We start from the raw sequence: 20367 nt of genomic DNA on the forward strand, positions 1-20367 counted from the left end.
TTCTTGCCTTCACATAGTTAACACAACCCGTAAGCATCTGACCTGAGGGATAACTCTTCATTAAAGACCACATGTTTGTGACTTAGATATAAAAATTCAAATTCCTCAGAGGAAATAAAATACATAAAATCTGAAATGGTTGCCATTTCACTCGAATACTGGATGCATGTGAGGGAGGGAGAACCCTCTACAAACGTATTAAGCAGTAAGAAGATTACCTAGTACCTTTCAGAAGTGATTCAGGCAGTAAAGAAAAGCACAGCCTTTTAAAAAATTGGCACCCCATCTTTGGAAAGCCCTCTCCTTATGGGCTTGCTTGGCACCAAACCTTTGGAAAGTTTAACCTTTTGGTGCCAGGTGAAGACTCAATTATTTCCCCACACATTTTAGTGATTTATGTATTGGACTCCCCAGACTCAGTGTGGATACAGTAGTGTTTGACTATACTTGGGGAGACCTGGAATCAAATTCCCAGTCTGCCATGCCATGAAACTCAGTGGGTGACCTTCTCTTTCATTGTAACATATATCACAAGATGTTTGTGAGAACACAATGGAGAGAATTGGAGCCATATATGCCACTCTGAGCTCCTCGGAAGAAGAACGGTATACAAATGCATTTTTTTTAAATACCCACTGATTTTTTAATATGTAAGCAGGGGTCCCTTTGTATACTATATGAAAGATTCTGTATAGATGCTATTTTAAAAAAACTATTTTCTGTTTATCCTAGATTTTCATACTTTAAGATACTGTCACTGGGCATCTTTATTTGTAAGCCACCTCAGGAACCAGTTCCTTGTTGAAAGACTGCAAGATATAACTATCTAAAATAAATAAATTGGCCACATATGTCAATCCTGTCACAGATTTTACAGGCTTTCTCCAATGAGTTTATTTTTCCAGCTTGCAAAGGAATTTTACAATAGCAACAAACTGCATTTTAAGTTAATGAATTTAGATGATAATTTCGGCTGATAATTTTTGGCAATGTTTAGAATCTATACTAATCTTTATACTTATAATTTTATTTCATTTTTTCATTCACTATAATGAATATACTTTATACTTGAATAATTGCCCTATGAGGAGCGGTTAAAACGCTTAGGGCTGTTTAGGTTAGAAAGGTGGTGGTTAAGGGGAGATATGATAGAGGTCTATAAAACTATGCATGGTATGGAGAAAGTGGACAAGGAAAAGTTTTTATCTCCAGGATCAGAGGAGCATGCCTATTATACTAGATGCTTTGAAAAACAGGCAGTATGCTGCTGCAGTCATCTTGTTTGTGAGTTTCCTAGAGGCACCTGGTTGGCCAGTTATGTGAACAGACTGCTGGACTTGATGGGCCTTGGTCTGATCCAGCATGGTCATGATCCAGCATGGCATTTCTTATGTTCTTATGTAAAAACTCATAAGCGACTTTGCAAGCATACCTTGACATTACAATATTGTAGAGTATGGTATATTTTTGAACTAAAAGACAATGTGGTTCTGTTCCAACCCAATGTTTTTACTAATGTGGTTTTAGTAAGATTTTCAGACTTAAAACTATGTAGTCCCCTGTGCAAGCACTGGGTCATTACTTACCGATGGGGAATAAAACATAGTGTAGCATTAATAAAACTTTTTAACATAAATGCTAGTTAAGCAAACCTCAAAGTAAAATAAAAGAATTATTTTCTGCCAGTGAAAGAACACTCTGTGGGCAATGAAAAATGAGCGATTTTTTCCAGCCCCACCCCTCTTCCACCACAGGCCCCTCCTGCACACTGCATTCAGTTCTAATCCTGTGTTGGCCCTCAGGGTCAGTGCTTCAGAGGACACTGAGGGGGAAAGTGGGTAAGCTGTGTTCCTCATGTCTGTGGTGCTTTGGATCCAACCCCTAACGCTTACATAGCAAAATCTGTTAAAAAAATTGTTGTAGTAGATCCTCATGTTGTATATGTGTGTTCTAGAGCACAGTTGTCTAAACAATTTTAAGTAACAATTTATTTTCTCTTTTCCAAATTAAAAAAAACCCCTGTTTGAGAAAATTCTCAGTGAGTGTTTGGAGGTTGTCTAATATGACAAACTATCCCATAGCATTTATTACCGGTAAATAACCAGAGTGCGAAGAAACAGCACAATCCACTTCTTACAAATTTACATTTTTAGTTAAGGTTTGTCTTTTTAAAAGCTTTAACAATACAGGTTGAGTATCCCTTATCTGGACATCCAATATCCGTACTGATCCGAAAACCAGACCTTTTGAGCCGGCTTGCAGGCATTACTCACAGGCCCTCTGCAGTGCCACTGAGGGTGGAATGTACACAAAATTATTAAAAATACTGTTTAAAATTACATTCAGGCTATGTGTATAAAGTATACATAATACATAAATGAATTTCATGTTTAGACTTGGGTCCCATCCCCAAGATATGTTACTATGTATATGCAAAAATTCTAAAATATTCCAAAATACGGAAAGATCTGAAATACGGACCACTTCTGGTCCCAAGCAGTCTGGATAAGGGATACTCAACCTGTACAATCCTAACCAATCTCCTTCCAAGACCAATGAAATCTACTGTCTTATGTGTGTAACTGTGTTTAGAATTACAGTGTAAGGTGCAGAAGAACAGTTTGACAAGTGATTAACATATGAGAAAAAGCTGAAGATGATTAATAATTAGTAGATAAAGCTATTTATTCTCTTAGGCGGCAGTAAACTATTATTTGCAAAATTAACATTTTAACATCAATATATCTGTTTCTCAACATTATTAGAGATCAGAGCCATGGACAGACAAGACAGAGCTTTATACAAACCTAAGAAAAGCCCCAGGTTTGCAGAAAAACCTGAAATCTAAAAAACATTAGCAACAACTATAAAAACACTGGGGGGGTGTTAAACCCCCCAAATAATAGAAGCAGTGCCTGTAGCTTTACAAATGCCCTCTGTGGCCATTGCTAGGCAACGACAAAAGTATTGTCTGCATTCAAGCCCTGGCTTCCACCAATGCAGGTGAAAGGGCAGGATCATTTCTAAGGCTGCTTTGAGGGAGAACTCATTGGGGCCTGGCCCAGCAGCAGCCACCAGTGACTTGCTGCCACATACCTTGCATGATTTACCGAGGACTGGCTGCTTGCTACTGTTCAACAGCTGCCACTCCCTGAAAGCCAGTGTGGTGTAGTGGTTAGAGCTTCAAACTAGGATCTGGGAGACTCAGGGTCAAATCAAATCCCTGCTCTGCTGTGGAAACTCACTGGGTGACCGTGAAGCAGTCACACAATCTGAGCCTAACTTACCTCACAGGTTTGTTATGAAGTTAAAACTGATAATGATGTAATCTGATGTGTCCCCATTGTAGAGAAAGGTGGAGTATAAATGAAGTAAATAAATAATAAATATAGCTGAAGATGGGGGACAGATTGGCAGGTGAGTGAGGAGAGAAGGAAGCAGGGAAAGGAAACGGGTCTGCCAGGAGGAGGGAAAAGAGGAAATAATGTGGGGAGGGGGATATAGGGGGAAATTAAGTGTCCCCTGAAAATCCTTGTGAGTACCCCACAGTGCAACCATGTCTAGGCCTGGTGACTGGCACAGTGCAACTTAGCCAGAGGTTTTTCAGCTGCCAGAGGGAGGGAGGAAGGAAAGCTGAAGACAATGAGGTAAACGCAGATTGGCTGGTGGGTGGGAAAGACAGAAAAAAGCAGGAAAAGGGAAGAGACTCAAGAAAGGGAAAGAGGAAATAGCAGGAATACAGGGGGAAATAAGATACCCCCACAAGTTCCTATGAGTCCCCCATTTGTCCCCCCAATTTTAAAATTTAACAATAAGCAGCAACAAAAAAATCTTAAACACTAATAAAGCTGTTTACCAAAAAATTCTATCCTCAAGTTATACCTGCTCCCCAGGATAGGATTGCTCTTTGTGCTGGTGGTACACAACACTCTGCTAGCAGAAAAAAAAGCTACCGGTACCAGTTTAGCAAGCCACTTGCAATCAAGGCAGCAATGGATTCAACCAGTGCAAGGGGAAATTGGGAAGAGTACGAGATATAGTGAGGGAAAAGCAGGGCTCGGTCAAAACCCTATGCTTACTCAGGGGATTGGTGCCACAGATATGCAGAGTGCAAAATTATGCCTGTAAAAGATGTGCCATGCTCCCCAGATGATTACCCATTCATTTGGCACCACTTTTAATATCTTTCAAGCACCATTAACATTGTTTTAATTTGGTGGGATTTAATAATCACGCAATCTATTTAATGCGGATTCTTGAACTGTATTTGTCTGTAAATTTAGCTTGCTTTATTTTTGTAATGGTATTTAAATGTTTATATAAGGTACCTGGAGCAGCGCTAGAATTGATATTTTCAACAAGTAAATACAATATACCGAGGTGCATAGTATGTTGGCACATCACTATCTGCACCCATGTTTAGAAAATTAGACACACAGAAAGCTAGAACTTGAGTAATAGCAGTGATGTGGATGCTAGAGTTCTCCATGGAGAATTTGCTGCCCCACCTATGTCTGTATATCAGTAATTGTCAGGGCTTTTGCACTACAAATCAATCTTTTTAGATGGTATAAATGTGGGATATAAAGCATGGACAATCAATCCCCAGTGTCTCTACATGGTCTAGGCTTGTGCATGGTGTATTTGACTTCTTTTGCTAACTTTACGTTTTGCCAATGCTATTTAAATGTTTTAAATTACTTAATACAAATTTGAATCAGAATTTTTTTAAGTTGTGTTAACAGAGCACTTTCATAAGCATATGTTGCATAACCTAACACCTAATAGGCATGCAGAAGAAAATGAAATACGGTATCATGAACTTCATCTGGATGGAGGCATCCATGTTCCCACAGTGGGGCTCAAACCCTTCTCTTGGGATGTCACTGGGTTTTCCATGAAGGTTTCCAACCGTAATGTCAGAGAAACATACGAAATGGGAGGCACCGTGGCTAAATTCTGAGTACCTGGTCATATGTAGTATGTGGAAGGATTGTTTCATTGAGCTAGGTGATGTCATGGGTTGTTTGGCCATGGCCATTTGTTGAGTGGTGTTTTCTGTGCATGGGTAACATGAGGACATCATCAATGCACAAGGCTGTAATCAGCAGATTTTGTGGAACTGCCAGGGATTCTGTGGGAGAGTCTATTGGTATTATGTTATCTTTTGTTTCCACAGCTACTGTCCTGGTGTCGACTTTACTGCTGAGTATAAAATCTCATCTTTCTTAAATCAGCACTGAACCTAGTGCACTATAGTGAGATCATAGGACTGTTCTGCATTTCTCTTACGCAGCTATTATTTGCAGTATCTGCATAGTACAACCAATTAATGTTCTTTAATCAAAAGCAGAAGCAACAGAGGCAGGATAAGGACATGAAAGTCCAAGAAGCCTAAAATTGTGCTTTGATTTACTACCATTAAAGAACTACAGTAACTGGGGGGGGGGGATTTTAAGGTGATCATAGAGAACCAGTATAAGTGCAACCCTAAATCACAGTTAGAATAAATAAGGAAAGGGAAGAGGAACTCACTCCAGAGAAGGCGTGGGTTGCTCATTTTGCTATTTTGACAGCAATCTACCCCAAGCAGTCTCCATGTTAACCTGAACTCTACGTTGAGTACATGTGGCTGAGACTGCAGTGGGAAAGCCCCAACACACTGGAATGTGGTAACTGAGGATTTCTAAATATTTACAACAATATTTTCAGAGGCAATTTAGCAGAAAGCTCCTGAGTGCTAGTCCTCAGGAGGAAAGTGTCCTGGTAATTGACTAGCTGGTGGCAGAATAGTTACAGAGAATGATATACCGAGCATGGAGGAAGAGGGGCCAGGCTGGGCAGACAACACAAAAAGGCAGAATAAATTCCTCACTCCCATGCGGCAGAAATGAAGGCTTGTGAGACCAGTTTCCCCACAGTCTTCAGCTACAATCCAGTCCCTAAGGAACAATTTAAACCAATCCAAAGAGCATTCCTTAAAACTTACTTCTACCACCAAATAACATGCCAAATAATAGGAGTGGAAAATGTTCCATACTGTAACCTGATTGAGACAATATTACTCCAACTGCTAGATTAACACTCTTCATGGTTATTATATCAATGTATTATTGTTGAAATGCACAAAGGGCAAGAAACCAATAAAAGCCTTAAGTCAAGCTACCAGCAGTACATACAGCTGAAATTAGTAGGGGAGCAAGAAAAACAGGAAAATGGCTGAGTACCAACATGGAACAAAGTGTGTTATGATCAGAAAACATGTAATTGTTAAATTTACACACAAAATAGGAAACCGTTACCCAACAAACAGATCTGTCATGTAACACTCACAGCAAGATGGAAGGAAGGCTGCTTCCTTAACCAGGATTGGAGGGGTGGAGGTACAATAATTGAGTAGAAGAGCACTGAGGCTACTTAAACACTCTGACTAGTTGCACTGCACTTAAGGCTGCCAACTTCCAGGTGGTGGCTAGAGATCTCCTGGGATTACAATTGATCTCCAGGCGACTGAGATCAGTTCACCTGGAGAAAATGGCCACTTTGGAAGGTGGACTCTATGGCATTATACCCCAACAGAAGTTCCTCCTCCTCCACAAACCACACCCTCCTCAGGCTCCACCTCCAGAATCTCCAGGTATTTCCTAACCCGAAGCAGGCAACCCTAACTGCACTTCATAGTGACTGCTAAACTGCACAGTTGCAGTGTAATTTTCTTGTAGGACAAGATGAGGTACACATAAGTTTTTTATTTTCTTCTTTTGGCTGTTTGAGCTGCTAGGTTTTTCAACAGAGAACAACAGTGTTCTATCTAGCACATTATAATAATTATTTTCCTATTCTTCAATTGTGGTGTAATCCATTTGTACTCTACAAACGCGCATTCAAACAGAATGTTCTGTAACTCGTAGTCATTTTGAAAGAAAAGTACAGCTACTAATGCATGCTTAAATATATCAAAAACAAATGGAAGTACCATACTCTACATCTGATACACCCTCAGCAATCTGTAGGAGAGTGGAAAAATTACATTATTTTTTTGAAAATTAACGTTATTGGAAGTTTAAATTTATTTTCATCTCTGATTAGTACAATGAATGGAACTAATGTATAAAGGATAACTAATAAAAAAACTAAAGCAGGCAAATAACATGAGTGGATACCTTGCTAGGATAACCTGCACATTTTGGACTGCTCTCTCACATGAATTTCCTCAACTGAACCTTTCTTTCACCTCTGAGTATAGTAGAGTTGCCTCTGCCTTCATTGTGCAAAGTGTTTAATAACAGTTAATGTTACTTAAGTCTTCTGCAAGGGTTTTATGTTTGGTTAACTGTCTTGCATGATTTCCCTGAGCCAGGAAATTAGACAGTGTCTCTCTGATCTGTAGGCATTCAAAATTAACAGGTATAATAATAACAAACAACAACATTACATATTATATTTTTCAGGCTTTGTGTGTGTGTGTGTGTGTGTGTGTGTGTTTGCTGTCAAGTCATTGCTGATTTAGGGTGACCTTGTAGGGTTTTCGAGGTAAGAGATGTCCAGAGGTGGTTTGCCATTGCCTGCCTCCGCGTCATGACCCTGATATTCCTTGGAGGTGTCCCATTCAAATACTTGCCATGGTCGAGACTGAGAGCGTGTTACTGGCCCAAGGTCACCCAGCAAGTTTCCATGGCAGAGTAGGGATTCAAACCCAGGTTTCCCAGATGCTAGTCCAACGCCTTAACCACTACACCACACTGGCTCTCAAAAAAAAAAAAAAAAAAAAAAGTACCATCAAGTCGCAGCCAACTTACGGCAACCCAGTAGGGTTTTCAAGGCAAGAGACATTCAGAGACAGTTTGCCGTTACCTTCCTCTGCATAACAACCCCGGTATTCCTTGGTGGTCTCCCATCCAAGTACTAACTAGGGCCGGCCCTGCTTAGCTTCTGAGATCTGAGCTAGCCTGGGCCATCCAGGCCCAGGCTTTTTATACCTACCAATATTTCTCAGTTCTTGTATGGCAAACCTATCCAAACATAAATTAATATTGAAATCTGTCATTTGTTACTTGCATGTAAACATATTGGTCTTGTACATCTCGAATATAATCCCAGGCATTTTAAGTAATACTATTTAATTTGATGCCAAACTAGAACATAGAGTGGACATTTCAAAACCTGGTGAAAAGGAAAAAGTAACATATGGGCAATGGCAGGAAAATCTTATTCTGCTGGCTAAGTTCAATTTCACTATCTCCCCCTAACAGAAGGCAATTGGCAAGGACTTATGCCAACAAAGGGCTAGCAGGTTCTATCACTGGTGAGAGATGCCTTGATGAAAGTGATGAGTTCACTGTGTCCCATCCAGCCGGCACCAGTGTCTTGACGTGTGCACCAGCATCTTCCATGGATGGATTTAAGAGATGATCTAATGGATTTTGGTCAACCAGTTCATCAGACGTGGAAGTTTGCTTGTCATGAGTACTTGGGGACTAAACCAGATGTGTCCTACCCCTGTAGGATGTCTTTGCTGGTAGGGAGATGTCCCGAGGCCCAGACTGCCTCTTCAAGACAGTCAAGTATTTTATGGTCCACATGGAGTTTTTCCTCCAGATGTTACCTGATGTGTTTGGAAGGTTACCTTTCTAGTTGAACCATACAGCTCCCAGATAGGGGTTTGTTAGTTAAGGATGGCTGTTGATGGGCCTTGCTCCACAACACCCTTGGGCAGAATGATTACCTGGGGTTGTAGGCTATGATCTCCCCCTGGCTCTGTGATGTGATGAATCTTGTTTAGTGGGAGTAGGTGGATTAATGGTTTTTGTTTGTCAGTGTTTTAGGTTACAAATCATTGCTTCTTGGCTCTGGTTTTTAACCCTACCTGTTGTTTTTAATGTTCTACCTGTGAACATATCTGATACCTTAAATCTTTCCATTGAATGTTGCAGACAAGTCCACAGATAGGTAGGAGCTTGTAATGATTATATCCTTTTGCCTATTACAATCTAAGCTTTTACTTCCTTGATTTTGTATTTTTTTCTCACTGTTACACATTACACGTCCTCATTCTTTCCACAAGTATTCTTATACTATTTTAAGAGCTTTATGAGACTGATGAACATTTTTGGTTTGTTTTTTTCAAATTAAAACACTGATGCATACTTTAAGGCCTGCCTCCAGTTTTATGTCCAGCCTGCTAGTTAAGATCTACTTCTGAAGCTTTCCATTCTGTGCCTCAACCTGCAGAGATGAGACAGGGCTTTTTCAGTGGTGGTTCATCTCCTTTGGAATGACCTGCTCCTTGATGTTTGGCTGATGCGCCTCCCTTACTGTCCTTTAAGTGCCAGGCCCAAACATTCATTTTTACACTGACCTGCTTGTTGAATCCCAGGGGATAGAAAGTCACTTGAAGGGGTGTGATATGGAGCACTCAAACAGTGGGGCTAAGCACCCTCTCTCTTTTACCCCTTCAAAGCTCAAAATTTGTATATAACATGTATTTAAACTCTTCTTTCTTGCTACCTAAGAACATAAGAAAGGCCCTGCTGGATCAGACCAAGGCCCATCAAGTCCAGCAGTCTGCTCACACAGTGGCCAACCAGGTGCCTCTAGGAAGCCACAAACAAGACGACTGCAGCAGCACCATTCTAGATATCAACATAAAACCAAGGAATAAGTTTATTGGGGTATATGCATTTTCTAGGCGAGACCAAAAGGAGCCAAAAAGTTTACCAAAAGGCCTATATAAATTAAAAAGTATAAAAAAAATCAAAATAGAATGCCATCAAGAAGAAAAGGCAAGATTGTTTCCAATTATTTCTTAAAAGGAGGACAAAGAGGTGGCCTGCCAAGTATTTAAAGAAATACAATTCTGAACACAGAATTCTACAAAATAGAAAAGTTAAAGATTGGTATATCAACTAAAGAACTAATTGCTATATCTCTACTAAATACAAGAGAGAACCATTCTCTCTATATCACAACTACCTTTACAGGCAAGATCAATGTAGCTAAGTGAAGAGAATTTTGATACATTGCATCACACAGAAGTAACTCCCATTTTCTGTTTACAGGAAACCATTCTAGAAAACAATCCTATTATTTAGGTTAAAGGCTGGGACTGTGTGTCTTGAATCTGAATGCAACCACTAGAGCTGGCAGAAGTATGGGATGACCTATCTGACATATATACTAGAACATTAATAGGCCAGAGTATGTTTCGAGGCAAAGCGTCACTGGATTCTCCTTGACATTCCCCCTACTTGACAGAAGCTGGGGGAGATTTTTTTTTCCATTTGAGCAAGAATCCTACACTGGTTTAACACCTGTAAATACCATGCTGGCACAATACAAAAAATATGCAGAGGTTATTTCTACACAGAAATACAATGTGCAAGGCCAACTCAACTGTACAATGCAAGAACTTGAAAATAACTCAAAGAGGTTGAGAAGGTGCAAGGGAGTGGTTATTTTACACATTCCCTATGTTGATGCAACGTTGCACTTCAAAAATATGAGTAATGATTATAAACACATCTCTATGCCCAATAAGCAGTTCAGTAAAAAAAAAAAAAATCCATTCCTCCCAAATTAGTACCATAGGTTATAAAATAGGATTGCACCCAGTCAAGAGCTAATCACAAACCACACATAGAGAAGCTGCAACAAGAGAACAGCTCATGCATCAAAAAACGCCATCTTCTGCTCCAAGACTTATGGAACTCTATGTATGTAACAGGGCAAGAAGGGAACTTCACAATAAGCAACAAATGATGAACAAATATGCAGCAAAGCCTGTTGTCAACACTCAATATACCAGCTGCACACTAAGTATGATCTCAAAGAGTCCCTATATGTATTCTACCTTATGTCTATGGACATAAACTGCCACCAGGAACATGAATATGTGAAATTTATGGGGAGGTAGACCACTGGCCTATCCAGTGCTGTACTGTATATTCCAACTGGCAGCAGCTTTCCAATGTCACAAGAAGAGATTTTTCCTAGAATTGCTTTCTGAAACCCTTTAACTGGAGATGCCAAAAACTGGTTTGGGGCCTTCTGTATGCAAAGTATATCTTCTCCCAACCACCACTCCCCTCCTGCAGTTTCAGAGGTGCCATTCCCAGCACTCATCTCAAATAGTCTTGAACAGGGAACCTCGCACACAGTATAAGCAGCATACCCTGTGCATAGTTATTGTCAAACTACTGCATGCAATGTCATTAAGATGCATTTAAATATAAATATACAAAACCTATAAAGTGTATGCAATGTATTTCTTCCATCAAAGCAATGACAAGCATAACTGGCTACTACTAGAACAATTTATTTATATAATCTCAAAAGATGACTGGTGACTGATCTCCTGAATCTACATTTATAAAGGTTCATTGAGAATAATATTTCTTTCAGAACCCATAAGAAGCAATGCACTAATTTGACTAAAAACCCTTCAATACTCCTATTCAATGAATTGAATAGTACAAAATTATCTTCTTTTAAGAGACAAGGGTTAAAGTATTAGGTAGATACATAATGGTAATGTCAAAGAATAGTAAGAAATTACTTTATATATAAAATCTACCCCATTGTTACATTTGAAAAAATCTGTGTGAAGTTTTATACAAACTCTTCTACAGTTTGCTCTTCACTGCTGTTAAGGCAGAACATGTTTCATTATTAGAGGAAAAACTACAGAAATAGGTAAAAACCATTAAAACAAGGATCAATTAAAAACGCTGTCAAATATCAGTGTTTTACTACCTTCGGGCTTTCAATATATTTGTATGAGTAAGCTGTTATTTATCCCCCCCGAGAAACATTTCCAATTATGTATTTCTGTACTTAATTTATACACTTGTACAGATGTGTAAAATCTAAGTATAATCCATAGATGTAACAAAAGGAAGTCACTTTAGCTATTTCTACTGATTTGAAGCAGAGGGAGGGGAAATAACCCAATGTCAAACAACTTTTGCTATAAAATATGTCATTAATCCCTGATTATAATGGGTTAGATCCTATATTTCTTCTCCACTGGCGATGGTAAGATAAGACCATTTTACACTATTAGAAAGTACTGCATAGTGGAGCAACATACTGGTGTCAGAAAAATGGAAGTGCGGGATCAAACCCCTTATTTCTTATACATGTTTCTTGCTCTACCTAAGAAATGTCTCTCTTCCTGTCAGTTATCGAGATATCACATGACAATTTACCATGATGGGCTTGAGTCTGAGTCTTGCAATACAGGAAAAGTACAGGTATAAGCTAAAATAGTGAGTAAACATTCATGTAATTAGATCTATCTTCTACAACTAACTAGGTCTTCATACCTCTCAGGCACAGAAACTTGATTTTGTTCAACAGTCTGAAACAATTTCTCACTTCCTTTCCAACTACCCAGGACCTAATGCTTTCCTAGCATGTTCACTGGCTCCTACATCCCCCTCTATCTAGAAGAAGAAGAGTTGGTTTTTATATACCGACTCTCTCTACCACTTAAGGAAGAATGAAACCAGCTTAAAATAACCTTACCTTCCCCTCCCCACAACAGACACCCTGTGAGGTAGGTGGGGCTGAGAGAGCTGTGACTAGCTCAAGATCACCCAACTGGCTTCATATGTAGGAGTAGGGAAACCAACGCGGTTCCCTAGATTAGTGTTCGCCGCTCATTATGGAGGAGTGGAGAATCAAACCTGGTTCTCCAGATCAAAGTCCACCGCTCCAACCCACAACTCTTAACCACTACACCTCGCTGGCTCTCTAGGATATCCTCTCCTTGGAAAAGTGGACATGTAGCAGTCAGAGTCTCACAATCATTCCATTCTTTTAATGCCCCCAGTGAGTTACAAACCAACGAAGTATTATGGAAAGGCTTTGTAACTATTCCTAGTAACAAGCTAGACTTCCAAATTTATATTTAATAATCTAATAATGTATCTGATAGCTAAACTGTATTGCTACTTTTTTTATTAATTACGAACTTGTTAAGAACCAACTTCCAAACAGACCGTGGTGGCATCCCTTTATCTCTTCATTAACTGAAGACACCCACTAACAGAAATGGGATATGAACAGATCACTTTTCTAATATCTGTTTCTGCTACTAGCCATTCACAAAGAAAAAAATTAGGATATTTGCATGATTCCAAGACATGCATGATTTCTTTATATTCTGTTTAATCAGTGTTGTACATGAGTCCTAACTACAGGAACAGCAACTCTGACTGTATGTTAGAAAACAGTATCAGGCACTGAGAGGTAGATAACCTTGCACAGACGTGAGCAAGCAGAAAACATTTAATTGAAAATATAGAAGAGAAGAAAGGTGCAGAATCATCTGGGTGGAATTTATCTTGTGGGGTGCCACAGGCTTTTATTCTTTCACCCATGCTCTTTATTTTTATTTGTACCCCGCTTTTCCACCTGATCAGTCTCAAAGCGGCTTTTAGCATCATCTCCCCCTCCACTTAATCCTCAAAACCACCACCTCGTGAGGGTAGATTAGCCTGAGAGATTGTGATGGGCCCAAGGTCACCTGGCAGACTTCCATGGTCCTGTGAGGGATTCAAACGCAGTCATCCCAGGTCCTAGTCTAACACTCTAGATAACACCCAGCTCTATATTTCACTGTTCAAGCCTCCAGAATCATCTGTCTTGGTTCTGATGCTCTGAAAGGTGGCCTTTCCCCTCGTGCCTCCAGTGCTGTGGAATGGACTTCCTGAAGAGGTAAGGAGGCCCCCTCCCTAGAGATCTTCAAGATACGCTGCAATGCTTGCCTGTTTGTTAGGGCTTTAAATCGCAGGTATCTTTTAAGGGGGAGAGGGATTTGGGGCTTGCTATTTTATCTTTGTTTTTATCTGGGGATGTTTGAACTATTATTGCAAGCCACCTTGAACCAAGAAGAAAGGTGGGATAGAAGTGTTTTAATAAATAAATAAATAAATAAATAAATAAATAGTTCTTGGTTTAGTGTTCTAAGGCAACAAGTGTGACAACAGAAGTATTTCACCAGTCCTGAGTGCTGATATGAAAGTGAGCTGTTCCTGCCTTCCTCCAAATAAAGAGATTAGATATCTGATTAGACTGTAGGAAACTGATACAAAGAGTTTCTGGGGGGAAATGTGAAGCTGGAGTGGACTACACACTCCAGGTACTACACACTACCTTCAAAGCAGTCAAACTCGAGGAGAAGACAGCGTGGATACACGCCAGGCCAAGAGCCTAGCTTATTTGGACTACACTGTCAAGGGTTTACAGATTTTGGTTCAGCATACTAGCCAAGACATTATTGTGGCTTCAACCTATGCTTCTCTTTTCTGAGCCTTGTGGTGTGTGCACAGAATTTGGATATGGAAGAGGCATGGCTTCATGCTTAGATTTTTGCAGAAAGTGCAGGCACCACCTAGCTGCTATTACTTTACGCAAAAGGCCCAGGGGAGGGGAAAGCAACCACAGCGACTTCCCTCTGCAAACTCTTCCTGGAGGAAAGGAGTATTCTTAATGCACTGACAGATAGGCAGTCAACTGTCTTATGGAAAAAATCTGGCTAATTTTTGAAACATTTAAATCGGGGTGGCGCAACTATTTAAATTTTATATGCTGTAGCTCATGCAAATGAACCCTGTATGTTGCTAGTTAACCCATGGAGAACCTCTGATTTAGGGATCCACAATTTTTCTCATTTTCTCAAGCATACTTTCCCCCTTTTTGGCGATCATGAGTCTCATGGAGCTTGAAAGGAGGAGAATGCCTTCTTCCTGCAGATGTGCTGTGCTTTGGAGGTGTTCTGACTGTATCTGAAGTACCCCATTCTATGGATGACCATTAAATATCCTCCTGAGCTTGGATGTAGGGAAGGGGATAATCCTTATCAGTACGATCTCATACAAGACCCTCATCCTTCTTGGAGTTGAGAGTTATGAAGACCACAAACTGTGGATGGCTACCACAGGGCAGCCAAAATGTGTAGACTGTTTCTCTCATCTCTTTAACAGCCTGCAGCTTTTCATGACTGCTCCACCACCAGCCTTTGTGTTTATCGTCCTTTTGATGACGGTATATGATAACAATGATTTTGAAAGAGGGTATACGATCACAGTTATTTTGAAAGCACACTTGCTTTGACATTTCTGCCCATTTTCTTAATAACGTCCCCCATTACTGATGCACTCATATGACTTGCTTATGTGGTGAGCCACTGTAATTGTTTTGTAGTTGTCTTTAGTAATAGAACACTTTAAAAGTTTATCAGGTTCTTCATGGTGTTTCAATACAAATGACCTAAATTGAACATTATTTTAGTGGCTTTAGCTTTCTGGCTGCAGCACACATTAGTTGAAAGCTCAATTGTTCTTGCAGACAGTGTGCCATAAGCTAGTTAAGATCTTTGTAACCCTGCACTTTTCCAACCCTGTATTTCTTCTGCACAGCTGGCTAGAAGGGGAATGTGTTCAGGAGTGTGGAAGCAACTAAAAACAAGTTAAAGGGGGAAGAAAGTAAATACTTATGGGATGCTTGATTGTTGGGTTATGAAAATATTTTAAAAAAATAAACACTTGTTTTTGCACCCTTTCTAACCTGCCATTGGCCCTTTTTCAACTTCTTCATGCTTACATAATCATTATGCAGCAATAAAATAAAACAATACTTCTATAGAACTGTTGTGGCTTGTTTTATAACTTCTGTTATCATATACCCTGATCCAAAGGAGGCTTAAAGACATTTCACGCACCAAATTCCCAGTACTGATCTCATTTCTGTATGACATGCATCTCTGTTCCCAAATGGCACACAATTCTGGAATCCTCTGCTATTTGGGACTTTCTATGGAGTGTTCCTACGGCTAAACAGAGACATTTGTGTTGGTCACATGACAGAATACTCACAGTGAACATGCAATGGAAACTCATATAGGAAACTCATTGCATATGAAATAATCCATATTTGTCCTGAGTGTCCACTTTAAAATATGCTAAAGGAATTTGAAGAATTGTTAATTCAAGATGGGTAACCATGTTAGTCTGAAGCAGCAAAATAAAGCAGGAATCCAGTGGTACTTTAGAGAACAAAATTTATTCCAGCATACACTTTCGGAAATCAGACCTCACTTCACCAGATGTATGAAGTGTAAATCCATAAGGCTGATTAATTTATATTAATGGCTGCAAACAACCGAAAGGCAAGAAGAGGAGAGATGTTTTAAATTGACCTGTCTTTGTAACACAATCCAATCAAAAGAGTAATCAATCCACTCAGACTGGGTGACAGCTAAGCTTTACCCATAAAATAAAAAAATTAAAACATTATACTCAGAAGATTTTAAAAAATGTATTTCCCAACATAATTTATGAAACAATCAAGGAGTCAATACTTCTTTTAATTTTTTAAACACATACTTTGAGTAGACTGTATTACAAGTCAGCAGCAAAGTGCATGTCAATTTGGAGTCCTTCCCTATTTTTTTCCTAATCATTGTGCATATGACTGTTAGCAGACAGTTATGAAGGAAGTAGGTACACATTAAACCACTTATACTCTGTTGGTTTTATGCAACAGAGCTGCATACCCCAAACTAATAATAATTTGATTAAAAGGGCAATGACAAGCAAATGCCTCTTTCTGTACTGGAAGAGAAATCTGAATCAGTGTCTTCGGTATCAGAGAAGTGCATTACGCTTGTTCCTCAGCAAGAAATGGGACTCTTTTGAAATGCTCCTAAAACCTTGCGAACTAGCAATCTGTAAAGGCCAAAGGAACTATTTAAGAATCCCCATACATAAATTACTGCAGTAGTTCATGCTGTCTCTTGGCATACTGTGCTAATCGATCTCTGGTTATGAGGAGCATGAGATTAAAGGAGAAAGAGACAAGACACATTTAACACCTACTTAAACATCCATTGTTTCAAGATTCAACACGGTGCTATATTTTATTAGAGTCTATACTATATATTCATTCATACAAAATAATTAATTGAAATCAGATAGAAACTCCTGCGGGATATCAATTAACCTTATTAATAAAAGCAACTCACTAAACCACAATCAGCAAACCAAATCTTTGTTTTTACAATACTATTCATGGGAGAACAAACAAACTGTGCTACAAAGTGAAGGAAAAAGACAAAAGGAAAGTTGAGAGCAAAAGCGGAGTTTCTAGACACAGCCTTAAACATCAACTCTGCCTCCTTTTGCTTGAGGAAACAGTCAGAGCTCAGTGTATTGTTCTAGAATTAATTTCATCCCAACATACATGAGTCCATAGAATCCACTCACCCAGTTAAATTTTTTATTGCTTATTCTCCTCTATTTAAGCACTACCTTCCACATCACTTTACATATCATGTTCACTCTAGCAATACATTAAATTAACAAGGTAAAAAAAAACACCATCTTACTATTTTTGACAGATAGTCTTACCCTTACAATGTCAGTCTTATCCTTACAATAGTCAAAAAGGGCAAGAGTCCAGTAGCACCTTAAAGACTAACAAAAATATTTTCTGGTAGGGTATGAGTATCTGAAGAAGTGAGCTTTGGCTCACGAAAGCTCATACCCTACCAGAAAATATTTTTGTTAGTCTTTAAGGTGCTACTGGACTCTTGCCCTTTTTGACTACTGCAAACAGACGAACACGGCTACCCACTGTGAATTATCCTTACAATGTCAGTATGAAAATACTGTATCACACTCTTTAAGGAAAAGATATCAAGGAAACAGCTGTGTTATTTTTTTGGAAGTTTAAAAGCAAAGTTTTAAACAATGGATTAGATGTCTACAAATAAAAGAAACCCAGTTAAATAATGACAGAAGTAAAAATGGCAAGAGGGCACATAGTGGGTCTGGAAAGTAATTTCTTCCTCTGTATAGAAAAAAAAAAAAAGAAACATCTCGATAAGTCCCAGAACAACACTATAAGATGGGCTCCTGACTAGCCACGCTACTTATTTTTTCCTCCTGTACTCATAAGCCTTACATCAGTGAGGATATATTTTGTCAGATATAAATTTCTTTGGGGTGGCAAAAGGTTTGTGCCCTTTTGCCCAAGGCCGTGCATTCAAAAGAGAGCAAAAGCCAGTGCCAGCTCTAAGTATGTCACCACTCTTACAATCCAGAAAAGTAAATACTTTCCAAGTATCAGGTTCTCATAATCAGAGTTCTGTAACATTCTGTATTCAATGATCTTGCACATTTTAATTGAAAAGTCACTTCAGAAGAACCTAAATCAAAACTAGCTTGCTATGGTACTGAAACGTTAAACTGTTTAGTACACTCACCATAACTTTACTACAAACACATATCCTAAGATTTTTTTAAAAAAATAGCAGTTTCATTCAAAGATTTTTCTACACAAAATGCAAACATAGGTTGAGAGTTGTTACACAGCAAGGCTGTATCAGAATGTTTCCTCTGATTTATGACATCTTTTGAAGAACTGCATGGCTACACCCTCAGATTCCTGCTGTAATCACAGTACCTGGTCACAACTATTTCAGCCTAACTCCCCTATATCTGCATATATACAAGAACTTTGTATATTTTAAATGATTATTTTCTGTACTGAAAGTCTTAAGAATACTGCTTTCACCTGCCCTCACAAAACAACCTTAATATAAGGTACACATTTTGATACATTATTTAAGAACCCACTAGGTATTCTTTCACAGCAAGTGATTATTTCATCAAGAGAAAAGACTCACGATGAAACATATTTACTGAAAACTACCAATTAAATGGTATGAAATATTTGATTTGGTATTATTGCTAGTGTTTCCGGCACAGCTGATGCATAATTGCAGATATCTACATCCTTCAAGAAAGACCTCACTTGACAGAGGAAGTTGCTTACAATATTTAATAACAAAGATGGTAGACAGTGCATACCATTCGAGTATTCAACAATATTCCTTTTTCAGTTGTTCAAGAAGTGCCACCAGCAGATTTTTTTTTCAAGCCAAGGAGTCAGATTTATAACTGTGCCAGAATCTTATTAAGGGGTCAGTCTGGACGTTTCGATAATAACATCCTCTACTGACATCACAAGCTTTAAAATCAGGAACAGAGTATTCCTAATGGTCAGTTCAGCACATGTGTAAGTAACATGAACATTTTTTGGATAATATTTGCATATGACACAGACTACCAGCTGTCAGTGCTTTTCAAATAAGAGGAAGATGTCATACGAATTCCGTGCAACAGCGAAAAGTATTTGGGGGGAAAAAATCTTTCTGCGACTTGCAGTAGTATTTTACTGCAGGCATTCTTTCCCCATACTGAAGACACTCCTAGAAACTCAGGATTATTAACTCAACAGGACTCAGAGGAAGGGAAAGTAAACCAAACCGACCATTTAACCTCAAACGAGAAAAGCTCAACTGCTTTAAGGGAGCTTTTCCACTCCGGCTTCCTACTTTCCAAGGGAGAGCAAAAATGCCCCCCCTGATTCCCCTGCCAAACTACTAAGGCTGGGCCAGGCAGCCATGTCCTTTCCCTTTTGGAAGGGTGTTTTTTTTGCAGGAGGAGAAGTCCAGAGCAAGCGAATTCACCACGCGCCCTCCAGCACAGCGGACCTACGAGTTTGCAACACGCACGCACACACACAAAAAGCCAATTCACAGTGGGTAGCCGTGTTAGTCTGTCTGCAGTAGTAGAAAAGAGCAAGAGTCCAGTAGCACCTTAAAGACTAACAAAAAATATTTTCTGGCAGGGTATGAGCTTTCGTGAGCCACAGCTCATACCCTGCCAGAAAATATTTTTGTTAGTCTTTAAGGTGCTGCTGGACTCTCGCTCTTTTCTACTTCTGAAGAAGTGAGCTGTGGCTCCCGAAAGCCCATACCCCGCCAGAAAATATTTTTGTTAGTCTTTAAGGTGCTGCTGGACTCTTGCTCTTTTCTACTTCTGAAGAAGTGAGCTGTGGCTCCCGAAAGCTCATACCCCGCCAGAAAATATTTTTGTTAGTCTTTAAGGTGCTGCTGGACTCTTGCTCTTTTCTACTTCTGAAGAAGTGAGCTGTGGCTCCCGAAAGCTCATACCCCGCCAGAAAATATTTTTGTTAGCCTTTAAGGTGCTACTGGACTCTCGCCCTTTTCTACTTCTGAAGAAGTGAGCTGTGGCTCCCGAAAGCCCACACCCCGCCAGAAAATATTTTTGTTAGTCTTGAAGGCGCTACTGGACTCTGGCCCTTTTCTGCTACAAAAAGCCAAGACAACGAAGCAGCCTTTCAGCACAACAGCCCGCCGTGTAAATCTGGACGAAAGCTCGCCCGCCTCGCCCCGGGGGAGTGGAGCTGGGGCAGCCCGAACTCTTTCTCCCCCCCCCACCCCAACCTCATTCCGCCGCCCCCATATTCCGCCGCCGAGCGGTTCTTTACCTTCAT

The 20367-nt window shown here is 39.6% G+C and overlaps 1 protein-coding gene across 1 annotated transcript in view; it reads right to left on the reverse strand.

The window, feature by feature from the left end:
• Positions 1-20367, reverse strand: part of ARID4B (AT-rich interaction domain 4B) — a 110895-nt gene extending 90528 nt beyond the window's left edge. Inside the window, exon 1 of the mRNA XM_056853331.1 lies at positions 20362-20367. Within this exon, the coding sequence (XP_056709309.1) occupies positions 20362-20367 (6 nt within the window). The remainder of the gene's footprint in view (positions 1-20361) is intronic.

The sequence above is a fragment of the Euleptes europaea genome, chromosome 7, assembly GCF_029931775.1.
Source record: "Euleptes europaea isolate rEulEur1 chromosome 7, rEulEur1.hap1, whole genome shotgun sequence".
Taxonomy (NCBI): Eukaryota; Metazoa; Chordata; class Lepidosauria; order Squamata; family Sphaerodactylidae; genus Euleptes; species Euleptes europaea.